The 18,943-nt window shown below is 67.0% G+C and overlaps 1 protein-coding gene across 1 annotated transcript in view; it reads right to left on the bottom strand.

Annotated features, from left to right (window-relative positions):
- Positions 1–730: 730 nt before the first annotated feature.
- Positions 731–18,943, bottom strand: part of CELSR2 (cadherin EGF LAG seven-pass G-type receptor 2) — a gene marked incomplete at its 5' end in the record, with an annotated part of 30,336 nt that continues 12,123 nt past the window's right edge. The window contains 17 exons of the mRNA XM_059831000.1: positions 731–752; positions 2,970–3,207; positions 3,313–3,519; positions 4,809–4,952; positions 5,062–5,150; positions 6,481–6,611; positions 6,698–6,820; positions 9,628–9,754; positions 10,546–10,622; positions 10,702–10,814; positions 12,153–12,327; positions 13,103–13,303; positions 14,097–14,223; positions 15,541–15,708; positions 16,528–16,673; positions 16,869–16,882; positions 17,662–17,805. Coding sequence (XP_059686983.1) covers positions 731–752; positions 2,970–3,207; positions 3,313–3,519; positions 4,809–4,952; positions 5,062–5,150; positions 6,481–6,611; positions 6,698–6,820; positions 9,628–9,754; positions 10,546–10,622; positions 10,702–10,814; positions 12,153–12,327; positions 13,103–13,303; positions 14,097–14,223; positions 15,541–15,708; positions 16,528–16,673; positions 16,869–16,882; positions 17,662–17,805 — 2,246 coding nt within the window. The remainder of the gene's footprint in view (positions 753–2,969; positions 3,208–3,312; positions 3,520–4,808; positions 4,953–5,061; positions 5,151–6,480; positions 6,612–6,697; positions 6,821–9,627; positions 9,755–10,545; positions 10,623–10,701; positions 10,815–12,152; positions 12,328–13,102; positions 13,304–14,096; positions 14,224–15,540; positions 15,709–16,527; positions 16,674–16,868; positions 16,883–17,661; positions 17,806–18,943) is intronic.

The following is an 18,943-nucleotide window of genomic DNA, read 5'->3' as shown; positions in this document are numbered from 1 at the left end:
CTGAGGCACGGGGGGGGGGTGTGCGGAACCGGGGCCCCCCCCAGGGACGAGGCAGAGGCGCAGGTTGGATTTTGCTTTAATTACAAAAGGTCACGTCAGCAGTAGGAAACCCCCCCCCGCCCCCCCGCCCCAGCACCCAGGGGTCCCTCACCCCCCCCCAACACCCTCCACTGGGTGCCACCCACCCCTGGGTGCCACCACCTGAGCCTCACCCCTGGGGGGGGCAAAGTATTGCAGGGGCGGGGGGGGGAGGCCCAGACATCCCTGCACCCCCTAACTGACCCCCCCCCTCCATGTGCCCCCCCTGCCCCCCACCTGGGGGGCATTGGCACCATGGGTGGGGGGGTGATATATCCTTTTTTTTTGTATTTTTCATGTATTTTTTAAATAAAACCCTCCACCGGGCCTGGGGGGGCTGTGGACAATGGGGGGGGGGGGGGGGGGGCATGATGTGGGGGGGGGCACCCTATGCCACCCTGCCCCCCCCCCCCCCCAAGGTGCCAATGGGGTGAGGGGCAAATCCCTGCCAGGATCCAAAGTGCAATGGGGGGGCGAGGGGTGTCTGCAGCTCTGTGCCCCCTCCTGGTGCCCCCCCATCCCGGTGCCCCCCCCGTCCCAGTGCCCCCCACCGTCCCAGTGTGTCCCCCCCCCCGTCCCGGTGTCCCCAGCGCGGTGGGTGGCACACGCAGGGGGTGGGTGGCATGGGCAGGGGGTGCCCGCCGGGTCCCCGTTAGATGGAGGTCTCGTCGCTCCTGGAGGGGGGGGGGGCGGAATGGACAGACAGACAGACAGATGGGCAGGGGGTGGGCACAAGGGGGGGGGGGAAGAATAAAAAACAAGACAGACAGATGCGTGATTGGGGGCGAGGTGGGTGCCAGGGTGCCCTCCACGCCCGCAGCACCCAGCGCTCACCCGGATGGGGGCGGGGGGAGATGGGGGGGGGCGGGGGGCAGGAGCCCCCCCGGCCCCCGGGGGGTTAATGGAGAAAATTAAAAAACAGAAATCTGGGCGGGGGGGGGGCGGAGAGGAGAGAAGAGGGGGGGTTAGTGCCCGCGGGCAGGGAACCCCCCCTGTGCCCACTGCGATGCCACCCTGCCCCCCCCGCCCCGGGCACCCCAGCACCCCATGGGCACCCAATGGTTATCAATGGGCACTCTTAGACCTGATGGGCACCCAAATGGCACCCTACGGGAACCCTGACACCCAGTGTGCACCCTTACACCCCATGGGCACCCAGTGGGCACCCGGGCACCCAATGGGCACTCGGGCAGCCAATGGGAACCCTCACACCCAGTGTGCACCCTTACACCTCATGAGCACCCAACGGTCACCCTGGCACCCAATAGGAACCCTCACACCCAGTGTGCACCCTTACACCCAATGAGCACCCAACGGGCACTCTGGCACCCAATGGGAACCCTCATACCCAGTTTGCACCCTTACACCCAATGAGCACCCTGGCACCCAATGGGCACTCGGGCACCCAATGGGAACCTTCACACCCAGTGTACACCCAATGAGCACCCAATGGAGACCCTGACACCCCACAGGCACCCTCAAACCCACTATGCACCCCTAGACATCCTCAAACCAAGTGGGTACCCAGTGTGAACCCTGGCACCCTAAGGACACCCGACAGGCACCCTTGCATCTGATGGGTGCTCTGACACCTCATGGGCACCCAACATGCATCCTTGCACCCAATGGGCACCCAACAGTCATCCTTTCACCTGATGGGCACCCAATGGGAACCCGGGCACCCAATGGGCACATGAGAGGAACCCTGGCACTCAATGGGCACCCAACAGGAACCCTAGCACCCGATGGGCACCCAACAGTCACCTTTGCACCCAATGAGTGCCCAACAGGAACTATGGCACCTAATGGGCACCTAACAAGCAGTATTGCACCCAATGGGTGCCCAAAGGGAACCCTGGCACCTAATGGGCGCCCAACAGCCACCTTTGCACCTGATGGGTGCCAAACAGGCACCCTTGCACCTGACGGGCACCCAACAGCCACCCTTTCACTTGATGGGCACCCAATGGGAACCCTTGCACCCAATGGGCACCCAATAGGAACCCTGGCACCTAATGGGAACCCTTGCACCCGATGGGCACCTGAGAGGAACCCTGCCACCCGATGGGCACCCAACGGGAACCCTGGCACCTAAGGGGCACCCAACAGCCACCCTTTCACTTGATGGGCACCCAATGGGAACCCTTGCACCCAATGGGCACCCAACGGGAACCCTGGCACCTAATGGGCACCCAACAGCCACCCTTTCAATTGATGGGCACCCAATGGGAACCCTTGCACCCAATGGGCACCCAATAGGAACCCTGGCACCTAATGGGAACCCTTGCACCCGATGGGCACCTGAGAGGAACCCTGCCACCCGATGGGCACCCAACGGGAACCCTGGCACCTAAGGGGCACCCAACAGCCACCCTTTCACTTGATGGGCACCCAATGGGAACCCTTGCACCCAATGGGCACCCAACGGGAACCCGGGCACCTAACGGGCATCCAACAGCCACCCTTTCACTTGATGGGCACCCAATGGGAACCCTTGCACCCAATGGGCACCCAATAGGAACCTGGGCACCTAATGGGCACCCAACAGCCACCCTGTCACTTGATGGGCACCCAATGGGAACCCTTGCACCCAATGGGCACCCAACAGGACCCTTGCACCTAATGGGCACCCAACAGCCACCCTTTCACTTGATGGCCACCCAATGGGAACCCTTTCATTTGATGGGCACCCGATGGGAACCCTGGCACCCGATGGGCACCTGAGAGGAACCCGGGCACTCAATGGGCACCCAACAGGAACCCTGACACCCAATGGACACCTGCCACGCACCCTGGCACCCAATGGGCACCCAACGGACACCCAACAGCCCCCCCCTTGCACCCAATGGGCACCCCTCGGGCACCCTGGCACCCATCCGGCGGGCACTCACTCGGAGCCGGAGGAGTCCTCGTCCACGGTGCCCGCCTTGATGCTCATGGCGATGGGGGTGACGCCGCTGAGCTGCTCCTGCAGGCTCTGGCGGGGACGGGGGGCCGCCGTGCCCCCCACCCTGCCACCCTCGCTGCCCGAGGAGGCGGCGGTGCCCGCGGGGGGTGGCGGGGGGGGCCCGAGGCGCTGGGTGCTGCCCCGCTCGCTGATGGGTGGCAGGCACTTCTTCTTCAGGATGCCTGTGGGGTGGGGGCATCACCCAGGGGTTGGGGGGGGGGGGTCCCAGCCTTGAGGTGGCCCACCCCACCCTATGGCACCCACTTGGGTGCGGGGCACCCTCGTACCTTTGTGGGGGTGGGGCAGGGGCAGCAGCGGGGGGTCCCTGGGGTGCGCCTCGCCGTTGAGGCGGGGGGGGTCACCCCGGGGGGGTCCCTCGCCCCCCGCTGGCTCCACCCGTAGGGTCTCGGTGCCCCCGTGCCCCTCGCTCTCGCTGGCAGTCGTCACGAATTCTCCCGGCCAGTACGGCCGCCCCTGGGCCACCAGGCTGTCACCTATGGGTGGGTGGGGGGGCTGTTGGGATGGGCAGGGCGAGGGACCCCCACTCATCCCCACTGGGTGCCCCCCATCAGCACCCCAGACTGGGTGAGGGACCCACTGGGTGCCCCCCCTGGCACCCCGGACAGGGTGAGGGACCCCCCCCCCAAAGCCATTGGGTGCCACCCCAGACTGGGTGAGGGACCCCCCCAATCCCCCCTGGGTGCCCCCCGTCAGCACCCAGCCAGGGCAAGGGACCCCTTACACCCATTGGGTGCCCCCCCGCAGCACCTCAGCCAGGGCAAGGGAAGCCCTGTACCCACTGGGTGCCACCCCTGGCACCCCAGGCAGGGCAAGGCCCCCCCCCCAAGCCCACTGGGTGCACCCCCATCATCACTCCAGCCAGGGCGAGGGACCCTCCCCCATGCCCAGTGGGTGCTCCCCATCCACACCCTGCACAGGGCGAGGGACCCCTCCCAAAGCCACTGGGTGCCCCTCCTCGTACCTCAGAGAGGGCAAGGACCCCCACATCCCCACTGGGTGCCCCCATTGGCACCCTGGACGTAGGGAGGGCCCCCCCACATCCCCACTGGGTGCCCCCATTGGCACCCTGAACATGGGGAGGGCCCCCCCACATCCCCACTGGGTGCCCCCATTGGCACCCTGGACATAGGGAGGGTCCCCCCATATCCCCACTGGGTGCCCCCATTGGCACCCTGGACATAGGGAGGGCCCCCCCCCACATCCCCACTGGGTGCCCCCATTGGCACCCTGGACATAGGGAGGGCCCCCCCACATCCCCACTGGGTGCCCCCATTGGCACCCTGGACATAGGGAGGGCCCCCCCACATCCCCACTGGGTGCCCCCATTGGCACCCTGGACATAGGGAGGGTACCCCCATATCCCCACTGGGTGCCCCCATTGGCACCCTGGACATAGGGAGGGCCCCCCCACATCCCCACTGGGTGCCCCCATTGGCACCCTGGACGTAGGGAGGGCCCCCCCCCCCATCCCCACTGGGTGCCCCCATTGGCACCCTGAACATGGGGAGGGCCCCCCCACATCCCCACTGGGTGCCCCCATTGGCACCCTGAACATGGGGAGGGCCCCCCCACATCCCCACTGGGTGCCCCCATTGGCACCCTGGACATAGGGAGGGCCCCCCCACATCCCCACTGGGTGCCCCCATTGGCACCCTGAACATGGGGAGGGCCCCCCCACATCCCCAGTGGGTGCCCCCATTGGCACCCCAGGCAGTCTGAGAGAACCCCATCCCCAGTGGGTGCCCCCCCAGGCTGGCGTTACCGGGGGGGGTGAGGGGGGGCCCGGGCAGGGTGTCCCAGCCGGCGGCGGGGGCCTCGTCCTCGCTCTCGGAGGAGTGTGTGGAGCCGTAGGAGCCGCTCCGGTCATCCTCCAGCGACAGGTCACTGTCCGAGTCCGTGTCGTGCTCTGCGGGGTGGGGGGGACACACAGGTCAGGGGGTGCCCAGGGACACCCCCCCCCCACACCCCACCCGGGCTGAGGCCGGGCACGCTCGTCGCACATGTGGTGGCCCTACCCTCGGGCTGGTCCTGGGCGTCGAGGAAGAGCCCCCCGGGCTCGGCCAGTGCCCGCTGCCCCGGGCTGCCCGCCAGCCCCGAGTCCTCCCTGCCGGAGAGGGGAGACCTGCACCCAACAGCACCCAACGGCACCCAACGGCACCCAGCAGCACCCTGCCACCCCGCCGCCTTGCCGCATGGCCAACCTGCCACCCCAACGCCCGTCAACATCCCGCCACCCACCATGCCGCCCTGCCACCCGCCCCGTCACCCCACCGCTCCACCACCGACCCACTGCCCCGCCACCACGCTGCCATGCCACCGCCGCGCCCACCCATCACCCATGCCACCCTGCCACTGTGCTGCCAGGCCACCCCACCAGCCCATCACCCCACCACCATGCCACCCCCCCCCCGCCACCCCGCCACCGTGCCACGTCACCACTCCACCACCGTGCTGCCATGCCACCGCCCCACCGACCCGTCACCATGCCACCCCACCACCCTGCCACCCCGCCACCATGCCACCATGTCACCCTGCCACCATGCCGCTCCTCCACCCATCCCACCACCCCACCACCCTGCCACCCACCCTGCCACCGTGCTGCCATGCCACCCCACCACCCTGCCACCCTGCCACTGTGCCACCCACCCTGCCACCCCCACCACCCTGCTGCTCTGCTGCCAGGCCACCCCACCAAGCCATTACCCCAGCACCATGTCACCTGGCCACCCGGCCACCGTGCCACTTCTCCACCCATCCCACCACCCCATCACCCTGCCACCCACCCTGCCACCCTGCTGCCGTGCCACCCACCCTGCCACCCCACTACCCTGCTCCTCTGCTGCCGGCCCACCCCACCCACCCATTACCCCAGCACCATGTCACCCCACCACACCTCCACCCATTCCATCACCCCACCACCCCCGCCACCCTGCCACCCACCCTGCCACCATGCCGCCGTACCACCCCACCACCCTGCCACCGTGCTGCCGTGCCACCCCACCCATCCATTACCCCAGCACCCTGCCACTTCTCCACCCATCCCACCACCCCACCACCCCGCCACCCTGCCGCTGTGCCACCCCACCACCCTGACACCCACCCAACTCATTCCCCATCAACCCACCACCCCGACATCTTACCACCCCACCACCGTGCTGCCATGCCACCCCACCCACCCATTACCCCAGGCACCGTGTCACCCTGTCACTCTGCCACCCTGCCACTTCTCCACCCATCCCACCACCCATCCCACCACCCCGCCACCCACCCTGCCACCGTGCCACCCCACCACCCTGCCACCCAACCAACCCATTCCCCATCAACCCACCACCCCGCCACCTTACCACCCCACCACCGTGCCACCGTGCCACCCCACCCACCCATTACCCCAGCACCATGTCACCCTGCCACCCTGCCACCCCACCACCCGGTACCGGCGCACGAAGGGGATGTAGCTGTGGTGGCTCTTGCCCGAGCGCGCGGTGCTGTGCAGGGACCCGCTGGAGCCGCCGGCGGGTGCCGGGTACAGTCGCCCCGCCACATAGGTGCTGTCACAGCCATAGGCCTGCCACGGGGACGGGGACGTCACGGCCATGGCGGGTGGCTGCCCCTCGCCCCCCGGTCCCCCCCCGGGCCCTCCGCGGCACTCACGGGGGTCAGGGTGGATTTGGTGGCCAGGGTGGGGTCGGGGCCACGCCTGCGGGCGCAGCTGAGGCGAAGGCTCCTCCGCACCTCCTTGCTCAGCACCACGCAGAAGAGGAAGATGAGGGGGCCCTGGGGAGGAGAAGGGGGGCACGTAGGCATGGGGGGCATGGGGGGGGGCGGTGCCGGCCAGCCAGCACCCCAGACAGGTCGAGGGTCCCCCCCCCATACCCATGGGGTGCCCCCCATCGGCACCCTGGATGAGGCAAGAGACTCCCTGTGCCCACTGACACCCCAAACAGGGTGAGGGACCCCGCTGCCTGCTGGGTGCCCCCCCATTGGCACCCCAAACAGCGTGAGGGACCCCCCCATCCCTACTGGGTGCCCCACATTGGCTCCCTGGATATGCCAAGGGACCCCCTGTGCCCACTGGGTGCCCCCCATTGGCACCCTAGACGGGGTGAGGGACCCCCCCCATACCCACTGGGTGCCCCCCACTGGCACCCTAGACAGGGTGAGGGACCCCCTGGTGCCCTCTGGGTGCCCCCCCAAAATAGGTGAGGGATCTCTGGTACCCACCAGGAGAGAGGCGCATTCCTGGGGTGCTCCCTGTCCTATCACCCCCCCCACCCCGTGCCCCCGTGGTGTCCCCAGCTGGGCAGCTATAGGGGCAGGGGGTGGGTGCCGGGGGGTGGGGGGGTACAGAGACACATCAGGGTGCGGGGAGGGGCAGGGTGACACAGGTATGGAGAACGGAGGTGTTGGGGGGCTCAGGGAGCTGTAGGGAGCTATAGGGTGCTATAGGGAGCACAGGGTGGGCACAGAGGGGGATGGGGTAAGGGGGGGGTAGGGGCATAGGGGCACAGGGAGGTATGGGGGCAGAGGGATGCAAAGGATACGGGGGCTGGAGGGAGGTATAGCAGGCTGTGGGGAGGTATAGGGGCACAGGGAGCTATAGGACATAGGGAGATATGGGGCATAAGAAGGTATAGAAGCATAGGGAGCTATAGGGGCATTGGGAGACATAGGACATAGGGAGATACAGGAGCATAAAGAGGTATAGGGGCATAAGGAGGTATAGAGACATAGGGAGGTATAGAACATAGGGAGATATAGGGCCAGAAAAAGGGATACAGGCATAGGGAGGTATAAGGGCATAGGGAGGTATAAGGGCATAAGGACATATAGGGCCATAGGGAGGTATAGGACATAGAGAGATACAGAGGCATAAAGAGGTATAGAGGCGTAGGGAGGTACAGGGGCATAGGGAGGTATAGAACATAGGTATAGGAACATAAGGAGGTATAGAGGCATAGTGATGTATAGGGGCATAGAGGAGGTATAGGAGCATAGAGTAGATATAGGGGCATAGAGAGGTATAGGGGCATAGGAAGGTATAGCACATAGGCAGATATAGGGATATAGAGAGATATAGAAGCATAGGGGACATATAGGAGCATAGAAAGCTACAGGGGCATAGGGAGATACAGGGGCATAGGGAGCTATAGGGGCATAAGGAGGTATGGAGCATAGAGGGTTATAGGAGCATAGGGAGGTATAAGGGCGTAGGGAGGTATAGAAGCATAAAGAGGTATAGGGCGTAGGGAGGTATAGCACATAGGCAGGTATAGGGATATAGGGAGGTATAGAGGCATAAGGAGGTATAGCAGCATAGGGGACGTATAGGAGCACAGAAAGCTACAGATCCATAGGGAGGTATAGAGGCATAGGGAGATATAGGGGCATAAAGAGGTATAGGAGCATAGGGAGGTATAGGGGCATAGAAGAAGTATAGGTGCATAGGGAGATATAGGGGTATAAGGAGGTATAGGTGCATAGTGAGGTATAGGGACATAGGGAGGTATAGGGCCATAAGGACATATAGGGCCATAGGGAGGTATAGGACATAGAGAGATATAGAGGCATAAAGAGGTACAGAGGCGTAGGGAGGTACAGGGGCATAGGGAGGTATAGAACATAGACAGGTATAGGAACATAAGGAGGTATAGGGGCATAGAGGAAGTATAGGAGCATAGAGTAGATATAGGGGCACAGAGAGGTATAGGGGCATAGGAAGGTATAGCACATAGGCAGATATAGGGATATAGAGAGGTATAGAAGCATAGGGGACATATAGGAGCATAGAAAGCTACAGGGGCATAGGGAGATATAGGGGCATAGGGAGGTATGGAGCACAGAGGGTTATAGGAGCATAGGGAGGTATAGGGGCATAGGGAGCTATAGGAGCATAAAGAGGTATAGGGCGTAGGGAGGTATAGCACATAGGCAGGTATAGGGATATAGGGAGGTATAGAGGCATAAGGAGGTATAGCAGCATAGGGGAGGTATAGGAGCACAGAAAGCTACAGGGGCATAGGGAGGTATAGAGGCATAGGGAGATATAGGGGCATAAAGAGGTATAGGAGCATAGGGAGGTATAGAGGCATAGGGAGATATAGGTGCATAGAGAGATATAGGGGTATAGGGAGGTATAGGTGCATAGTGAGGTATAGGGACATAGGGAGGTATAGGGGCATAGAGAGATATAGGAGCATAGCAGAGATATAGGGGCATAGGGAGGTGTAGAGGCATAGGAACATATAGGGGCATAGGGAGGTATAGAGCCATAAGGAGGTATAGGAGTATAGAAAGCCACAGGGATATACGGAGGTATAGAGGCATAGAGAATATATAGGGGCATAGAGAATGTATAGGTGCATAGAGAAGGTATAGGTGCATAGAGAAGGTATAGGGGCATAGAGAAGCTATAGGGACATAGAGAAGCTATAGGGACATAGGGAGGTATAGGACGCAGGGGCTGCAGGGAGGTATGGGGAGACATGGGGCTGCAGGGGAGGGAGCAAAAACCGTGCAGGGGCTGCAGGGGCTGCAGGGGTGGGGGGGCCCCGGGGGTGGGTGCGGGGGTGAGGGCCCCTCACCTGGAGGCAGTTGGAGGCGGCGAAGAGGTAGTGGAAGAGGAGGGCGTCGCTGTTGACGGAGAGCAGGGCCAGGAGCCAGGCCAGGCTGGGCAGCGCCAGCACCACCACCGCCGTCTGCAGCCCGGAGCTGGGGGGCACCGCCGTCACCCCGCGCCGCTCGGGCACCCAGACTGCCCTGCCACCCATGGGTGGCCCCCGACCTTCGCATGCCTGCTGCCACCCATGTGCACCCTGCGTGCCACCGCCACCCGGGGGCACCCCGCACCCTGTGCCCCCCTGCCACCCATGGGTGCCCCAGCACCCCGTGCCCCCCTGCCAGCCAGGGGCACCCTGTGCCCCCCTGCCACCCATGGGTGCCCCAGCACCCCGTGCCCCCCTGCCAGCCAGGGGCACCCTGTGCCCCCCTGCCACCCATGGGTGCCCCAGCACCCCGTGCCCCCCTGCCACCCAGGGGTGTCCCTGTACCCCACGGCCCCTGCCACCTATGGATGCTCCAGCACCCATGCACCCCTGCCAGCCAGGGGCACCCATACACCCCATGCCCTCCTGAAGGCCCCGTCAACCCATGCCCCCCCTGACTCCCATGGGTGCCCCAGCCCCCAGTGCCCTCCTGCCAGCCAGGGGCACCCTGTGCCACCCTGCTACCCATGGGTGCCCCAGCACCCTGTGCCCCCCTGCCACCCAGGGGTGTCCCTGTACCCCACAGCCCCTGCCACCTATGGATGCTCCAGCACCCATGCACCCCTGCCAGCCAGGGGCCCCCTGTGCCACCCTGCTACCCATGGGTGCCCCAACATCCAGTGCCCCCCTCCCACCCATGGGTGCCCCAACATCCAATGCCCCCCTGCCACCCATGGGTGCCCCAGCACCCTGTGCCCCCCTGCCACCCATGGGTGCCCCACCGCCCGGGTGACTCACGCCTTGCCCTTCTTCTCGAAGCCCTGCGGGGTGGCGCAGGTGGCCCTGGCCGCCAGCACGAGGAAGAAGATGCTGACCTGCGAGGGCAGAGGGGTGAGCGGGTGGGGCGTGAGCACCCATGGGTGACGCGGGCGCCCCCCCAGGCCCCATACGCACGGCCACGGCGCAGGCGATGGGCCCCGCCAGGCTCCAGACCAGGCTGTCGTGGATGGAGAGCCAGCAGAAGTCGGGGTTGCCGTAGCCCTCGGGGTCCAGCCCCACCGCCAGCCCTGCCGGCACAGGCACGGCTCAGGGGCGGGGCCAAGCCGCAGGGGGCGGGGCTAACCCTGGAGGGGCGGGGCTAAAGCAGGGTGGGGCACGGAAGGGCATGTGGGTGGTGCAGGGCTAGGGAGGTGGGCATGCTCTTAGGGGCGGGGCTATGCTGGGTGAGGGCGGGGCTACAGCTTTGGGGGCGTGGCTAAAAAGTTGGGGCAGGGCCATGCTCTTGGGGGCGGGGCTATGGTGGAGGAGGGTGGGGCCAAACTCTGGGGCGGGGATAAAATGTTGGGGCGGGGCTGTGCTCTCAGGGGCGTGGCTAGGCTCTTGGGGGTGGGGCTATGGTGGATGAGGGTGGGGCCAAAGTCTGGGGCGGAGATAAAATGTTGGGGTGGGGCTGTGCCCTTGGGGGCGTGGCTATGCTTTTGGGGTGGGGCTATGGTTAATGGGGGTGGGGCCAAACTCTGGGCGGAGATAAAATGTTGGGGCGGGGCTGTGCTCTTGGGGGCGGGGCTAGGCTCTTGGGGGTGGGGCTATGGTGGATGAGGGTGGGGCCAAACTCTGGGCGGAGATAAAATGTTGGGGCGGGGCTATGCCCTTGGGGGCGGGGCTAGGCTCTTGGGGGTGGGGCTATGGTGGATGAGGGTGGGGCCAAACTCGGGGCGGAGATAAAATGTTGGGGCGGGGCTGTACTCTTGGGGGCGGGGCTATGCCCTTGGGGGCGTGGCTATGCTTTTGGGGGTGGGGCTATGGTTAATGGAGGTGGGGCCGAGCTCTTGGGGTGGAGATAAAATGTTGGGGCGGGGCTGTGCCCTTGGGGGCGGGGCTATGCCCTTGGGGGCGTGGCTATGCTCTTGGGGGTGGGGCTATGGTGAATGAGGGTGGGGCCAAACTCGGGGCAGAGATAAAATGTTGGGGCGGGGCTATGCCCTTGGGGGCGGGGCTATGCCCTTGGGGGCGTGGCTATGCTTTTGGGGTGGGGCTATGGTGGATGAGGGTGGGGCCAAACTCGGGGCAGACATAAAATGTTGGGGCGGGGCTGTGCTCTTGGGGGCGGGGCTATTCTCTTGGGGGCGGGGCTATATGCTTAGGGCCAGGGCTCTGCTCTTGGGGGTGGGACTATGCTCTTTGGGGGCGGGGCTACACATGGAAATAGGACCCCACCCTGCCCCAAGCTGATTGGGGGAGATGGTTTGGGGCGGAGCCAAACCCTAGAAGGGGCGTGGCCACCCAGAGGGTGTTGACCCAGGTGGAGGTGGGTGCTTGGTTGTGGGTGCTCCAGGGGGCGGGGTTAGGGCCAGGGGGCGGGGTTAGGGCAGGGGCGGAGCCTGGCTCTGTGGGCGTGTCCTCACCGGTGATGAAGGCGGGCAGCCCCCAGCCCAGGACGTGGTAGAAGCGCATGGGCCCGCGGTCGACGTGGCGGGGCTCGCTGCGGCGCCGGTAGAGGTGCAGCCCCTCCAGCAGCGCCCAGCCCACCGCGCTCATGTAGAGGAACTGCAGCAGGATGGCCACCACCGTGCACGCCAGCTGCGCCCCGCACGTCACTGCCCCGCCCGCGGGAGCCCCGCCCACGCGGACCACTGGAGCTCCTCCCCCTGCGGCCACACCCACACCCGCCCCGCCCACACAGACCATGTGCACTATCCCTGGAGCTCCTCCCCCTGCGGCCACACCCACCCCACCCATGGGAGCCCCGCCCATGCAAACCACATGCACTACCCTCTGGAACCCCGCCTCCTCTGCAGCCCCGCCCATGAAAGCCACACCCCTCACTGTAGCCCCACCCCCACATCTGCCCCACTATTGCCCCACCCTGGGAGCCCCACCCCCTTTGAGACGCCCCACCCTTTTTGAGACACCCACTGCCTTTGAGAGGCCCCACCCTCTGTGAGAGCCCCACCCCTTTGAGAGCCCCACCCCTTTTGGGAGCCCACCCCTTTGAGAGCCCCACCCCTTTGAGAGCCCCACCCCTTTTGGGAGCCCCACCCCTTTGAGAGCCCCACCCCTTTGAGAGCCCCACCCCTTTTGGGAGCCCCACCCCTTTGAGAGCCCCACCCCCTTTGAGAGCCCCACGCCTTTTGGGAGCCCCACCCTGTTTGGGAGCCCCACCCTCTTAGGCCCAGCCCACCATGGCTTTGCCCACTGCTTGGCCCTGCCCTGCGCTTAGTCCCACCCACTTTAGCCCCGCCCCCAGGAGCCCCACCCACCAGAACCTCCCGGAGGTGCTGGGGGATCCCCAAGCCCTGCATGTCCCGCCCACCCGAGCCCCACCCGCCTTAGCCCCGCCCCCCTGCTCGCGCACCGGGAGGTCGGCCTGGTTGATGCCGAGGAGGAAGACGAGCTGGGCGAGGAGGAGGGCGGTGGCACCGTGGCGGCGGATGCTGTGGCGGTTGGAGCGCAGCCCCCGCAGCCCCCCCAGCGCCAGCACGGCCAGCAGCAGCCCCGCCAGCCCCACCCCCAGCGAGGCGTAGGTCAGCGTCGCCAGCGGCAGGATCTCCCCGTTCTGCGGCACCGCGGCACCCATCGGCACACGCCCGCCATGTGCCAGGCCGTGAGCCCAGGGGGACACGCCCCCCCGGGAGACACACCCCCGGGAGACACGCCCCCTGGAGACACGCCCCCCGGGAGACACGCCCCCGGGAGACACGCCCCCCTCCGGAGCCATCCTCCCTCCTTGCATGCCCACAGTGCCTGGCCCCTACCCCTAGGAAGCCCCGCCCACAATGCCACGCCCCCCTGGGGGCGTAGCCCTATAGGAAACCTCACCCCCATTACTCAGCCCCGCCCCCTGGGAAACCCACCCACCCTGCTTAGCCCCGCCCCATTGGAACCCCGCCCTCCCTACTTAGCCCCGCCTCATTGGAACCCCACCCTCCCTGCTCAGCCCCGCCCCATTGCAACCCCGCCCACCCTGTTCAGCCCCGCCCCAAGGGAGCCCCGCCCACCATGCATAGCCCCGCCCCCTGCAAGTCCCGCCTACCTTTCTCGGCCCCGCCCCATGGGCACCCACACCTCCATCCCTGACCCCACCCTACTTGCCCCTCCCTTCTGCCAAGCCCCACCCACCCCTTGTCCCCGCCCCCTTACCGTAAGCCCCGCCCCTGCCACCCCATAGCTCCGCCCCACAGCGTGGCACCTCCTGCCCACCTGGTCCCATGTGTCCCCCTGCCAACCCCGTCCCCCGTGTCCCCTGTGTCCCCCATGTCCCCATGCCAGGGCCCTCTCCCTGGGTCACCCCATGCCCCAGGTGCCCCCGTGTCCACCCGTGTCCCCTCGTGTCCCCCCCCGTGTCCCACCTCGCGGCGGGAGATGTCCATGAGGACGGCGAAGCTGGTCAGGTGGTGGCACTGGCAGCTGACGTGGCTCCGGTTGCGGAAGACGACCTCGCAGCCTCGCGCCGACCAGCCGCCCGCGCCGCCCGCCCTGTGCCAGCACCCTCAGCCATCACCCAGGACCACCCCACCCGGGGACACCCACCAGCACCCTCAGCCATCGCCTCTGGGTCACCCACCCCACCTGGGGACACCCACCAGCACCCTCAGCCATCACCCAGGACACCCACCCCACCCGGGGACACCCACCAGCACCCTCAGCCACCGCCCCTGGGACACCCACTCCACCCGGGGACACCCACCAGCACCCTCAGCCACCGCCCCTGGGACACCCACCCCACCCGGGGACACCCACCAGCACCCTCAGCCACTGCCCCTGGGACACCCACCCCACCCGGGGACACCCACCAGCACCCTCAGCCATCACCCAGGACACCCACCCCACCTGGGGACACCCACCAGCACCCTCAGCCACCACCCCTGGGACACCCACCCCACCTGGGGACACCCACCAGCACCCTCAGCCACCACCCCTGGGACACCCACCCCACCTGGGGACACCCACCAGCACCCTCAGCCATTGGCCCTGGGACACCCACTCCACCCGGGGACACCCACCAGCACCCTCAGCCACCGGCCCTGGGACACCCACCCCACCCGGGGACACCCACCAGCACCCTCAGCCATCACCCAGGACACCCACCCCACCCGGGGACACCCACCAGCACCCTCAGCCATCGCCCCTGGGATACTCAGCCCAGCTGGGGACACCCACCAGCACCCTCAGCCACAACCCCTGGGACACCCACCCCACCTGGGGACACCCACCCGCACCCTCAGCCACCACCCCTGGGACACCCACCCCACCTGGGGACACCCACAGCACCCAGGGACACCATACAGGTGTCCCCTCCCACCACCCACCCATGGCACCAGGGTCAGGGCTGCCACCCCACAGCTGTGTCCCCATGCCACCCACCCGTGACACCAGGGACAGGGCTGCCACCCTAATGCCCTGTCCCCGCACCACCTACCCAGCCACCCGCAGCAGGGATGCCACCCCACAGTCTCACCCCCGTGTCACCCACCAGGGTCTGTGTTGCCCACCATGACCCTGTCCCCGTGTCACCTACCAGCACAGGGACGCCACCCTACAGCCCTGTCCCTGTGTCACCCACCCACCCACCCGGACCAGGGGTGCCACCCCACAGCCACGTCCCCATGTCACCCCCCAGGACAGGGCTGCTGGGCATGACCCCATCCCCATGCCACCCACCCGTGACCCCCAGGGTCATCCCCGCACCATCCACCCACCGCGTGCCACCCGTCGGGGCACCCACCCCGCCCCATCCCCATGTCCCCTGTCCCCTCCGGGGGTGTCCCCATCCCTGTCCCCCCCCCGGCTCACAGCAGGGAGTGGTTCCAGAAGACGCAGATGGGTTTGGAGCGCTCCTGGGTCTCCAGCAGCCGGAACTGGAGGGTGATGGGCTTCGCCAGCGCCCGCGGCGCCCGCGTCCCCGCCGCGTGCACGCTGATGCTCACCACCGGCGTGTTGATGATGGGGCGCTTGGGCACCCTGGGGTGCGCCGGGGTCAGGGTCCCCACCCAGGCATGGGCACCCTGACACTCTTCTCGGTGCCCCGCTCTGCTCTGGCACCCCATGGGCACCACCCCGGCCCCGCCATTTCCTACTGTCCCCTTTCCTGGGGGTGCCCAGGGGACACTCCTGTCCCCACTGTCCCAGCACCCCACAGATGCCCCCCCTTGCTCTGGCTCCCTGTGCCGCACCCTTGGGCACCCTCCCGATCTCCTGTGCCCCCATCCTTGGGCACCCCATGGGCACCCTTTCTGGCCCCCTATGTCCCCATCTTTGAGTACCCCAGGGGCGCCCCTCCTGGCCCCCCATCTCCTGGCGGCCCATGGGCACCCTTTCCAGTCCATCCTCGGGGATCCCTGGGCACCCTGGGGGCACCCCCCTGGCCCCCCATCTCCCAGCACCCCAGAGATGCCCTCCCTTGCCCTGGCACCCCATGGGCACCCTCCCCAGCCCCCCCATGCCCCCACCCTTGGGTACCCCATGGGCACCCTCCTCAGCCCCCCCATGCCCCCACCCTTGGGCACCCCATGGGCACCCTCCTCAGCCCCCCCGTGCCCCCACCCTTGGGCACCCCATGGGCACCCTCCTCAGCCCCCCCATGCCCCCACCCTTGGGCACCCCACGGGCACCCTCCTCAGCCCTCCCGTGCCCCCACCCTTGGGCACCCCACGGGCACCCTCCTCAGCCCTCCCGTGCCCCCACCCTTGGGCACCCCATGGGCGCCCTCTCTGTGCCCACATCCTCGGGTACCCCATGGGCACCCCCGGCCCCCCCGCTGCCCCCCGGTCCCGCGGGCACCTGAGGCTGCGCTTGTCGGTGTCGTACTGCTCGGGCAGGAGCCCGGCCAAGGTGCGGTAGATGATGACGCTGGCGATGGCCTGGCCCTCGCCCAGGGCTGGGTGGCGCTTCCGTCGGGTCACCAGGGTCACCTGCTCCTCCTCATCCTCCTCCTCTTCATCCTCACTCTCCTCTACAGCCTCTTCATCCTCCTCTTCCTCCTCCTCCTGCCCGCCCGCAGCCTGTGGTGGCTGCCCGTGCCCGGCGGAGGGGTCTGGGGTGCGCGGGCAGAGGGTTGGCATGATGCTGTGCCAGCACCATGGCCGTGCCAGTGTCCCCAAACCTGCCAGCCCCGTGGCCACACCAGGGCCCCCAACTCTGCCAGCTCCATGGCAACACCGGGGTCCCCCCATCCTTGCCAGCCCAATGCCAGGGTCCCCAACCGTGCCAGCCTCATCCTGGGGTACCCAAACCTGCCAGCTCCATCCCGGGGTCCCCAACCCTGCCAGCCCCATGTCCATGCCAGGGTCCCCCCAACCCTGCCAGCCCCATCCTGGGGTCCCCAACAGTGCCAGCCTCATCCTGGGGTCCCCAACCCTGCCAGCCCCATGTCCATGCCAGGGTCCCCCCAACCCTGCCAGCCCCATCCTGGGGTCCCCAACCGTGCCAGCCTCATCCTGGGGTCCCCAACCGTGTCAGCTCCATGTCCATGCCAGGGTCCCCCCAACCCTGCCAGCCCCATCCTGGGGTCCCCAACCCTGCCAGCCCCATGTCCATGCCAGGGTCCCCCCAACCCTGCCAGCCCCATCCTGGGGTCCCCAACAGTGCCAGCCCCATCCTGGGGTCCCCAACCGTGCCAGCTCCATGTCCATGCCAGGGTCCCCCCAACCCTGCCAGCCCCATGCCCATGCCAGGGTCCCCCCAACCCTGCCAGCCCCACTTTCGCATCGGGGTCCCCAATCCTGCCAGCCCCATGCCAGGGACCCCAGTGAAGCCAGCCCCATGGCCATATGGGGGTCCCCCCAACCCTGCCAGCCCCACAGATGCAACAGGGTCCCCAACCCTGCCAGCCCCACGCTGGGGTCCCCAACCCTGCCAGCCCATGGATGTGCTGGGGTCCCCACCCTGTCCCCCAGTGACCCCCCCGGCACTCACGCCTGCCCTCGGGGGGCCGGAAGACGCTGTCGGGCAGGATGACGGTGGTCTCCAGGTCGGGGGGCTTCTCCCCGCGCAGCGCCTCGTAGCGTGGCAGCCGGGCGCCCGCGAAGCTGCCCTTGTCCAGCCGCACCACCGACACCACTGCGGCACCGTGTCACCCAAGGGCCCCCGGCACCCCGTGTGCCCGGCACCCATGGACCCCGGCACCCACGGAGCCCAGTACCCCCGTGTGCCCGGCACCCACAGACCCCGGCACCCACGGAGCCCAGTACCCCGTGTGCCTGGCACCCCGTATGCCCGGCACCCACAGACCCCGGCACCCACGGAGCCCAGTACCCTGTGTGCCCGGCACCCACAGACCCCGGCACCCACGGAGCCCAGTACCCCGTGTGCCCGGCACCCACAGACCCCGGCACCCACGGAGCCCAGTACCCTGTCTGCCTGGCACCCCGTATGCCCGGCACCCATGGAACCCAGTACCCCATGTGCCCGGCACCCACAGACCCCGGCACCCACAGAGCCCAGTACCCTGTGTGCCTGGCACCCACGGAGCCCAGTACCCCATGTGCCTGGCACCCCGTATGCCCGGCACCCATGGACCCCAGTACCCTGTGTGCCCGGCACCCATGGACCCCAGTAACCATGGACCCTGGTACCCCGTGTGCCCAGCACCCATGGACCGCGGTACCTTGTGTGCCCGGCACCCATGGACCCCGGCACCCCTGGACCCTGGTACCCCGTGTACCCGGCACCCATGGACCCCGGCACCCATGGACCCTGGTACCCCGTGTGCCCGGCACCCATGGACCCCGGCACCCATGGACCCTGGTACCCCGTGTGCCCGGCACCCATGGACCCCAGCATTCCTGTGTGCCCGGCACCCACAGCCCGCAGCACCCATGGCCCCTGGCACCCACGGTGCAGATCCCTGGGTACATGGCCGCTGGGCACACGCATGGCAGCATCCCCAGTGCACACGCACACACACACACACGTGCTCATGTTCCTGGGCACATGTGTGTCCCCTGGGCACACACAGTGGGGGGCACGGTACTCGTGTCCCCAGGCTGCACGTATCCGTGTCACCAGGCACACGCGTGTCCACAGGCACACACACGCCCATGTCCCTGAGCACGTGCAGACCTGTGTTCCCTGCCACATAGCCATCCCCTCGGCACACGTGTGCCCACAAGTCTGATCACATGTGTGTCCCTGGTCACATATGTGTCCCCAACCCTCAGCATGTGGGGACCCACAGCCCTGGTCGCACACATGCCCA

This window comes from Gavia stellata, chromosome 30 (genome assembly GCF_030936135.1).
Source record: "Gavia stellata isolate bGavSte3 chromosome 30, bGavSte3.hap2, whole genome shotgun sequence".
Taxonomy (NCBI): domain Eukaryota; kingdom Metazoa; phylum Chordata; class Aves; order Gaviiformes; family Gaviidae; genus Gavia; species Gavia stellata.
The sequence above is the reverse complement of the archived record's forward strand: the minus strand, read 5'-3'. Positions and strand labels throughout refer to the sequence as shown.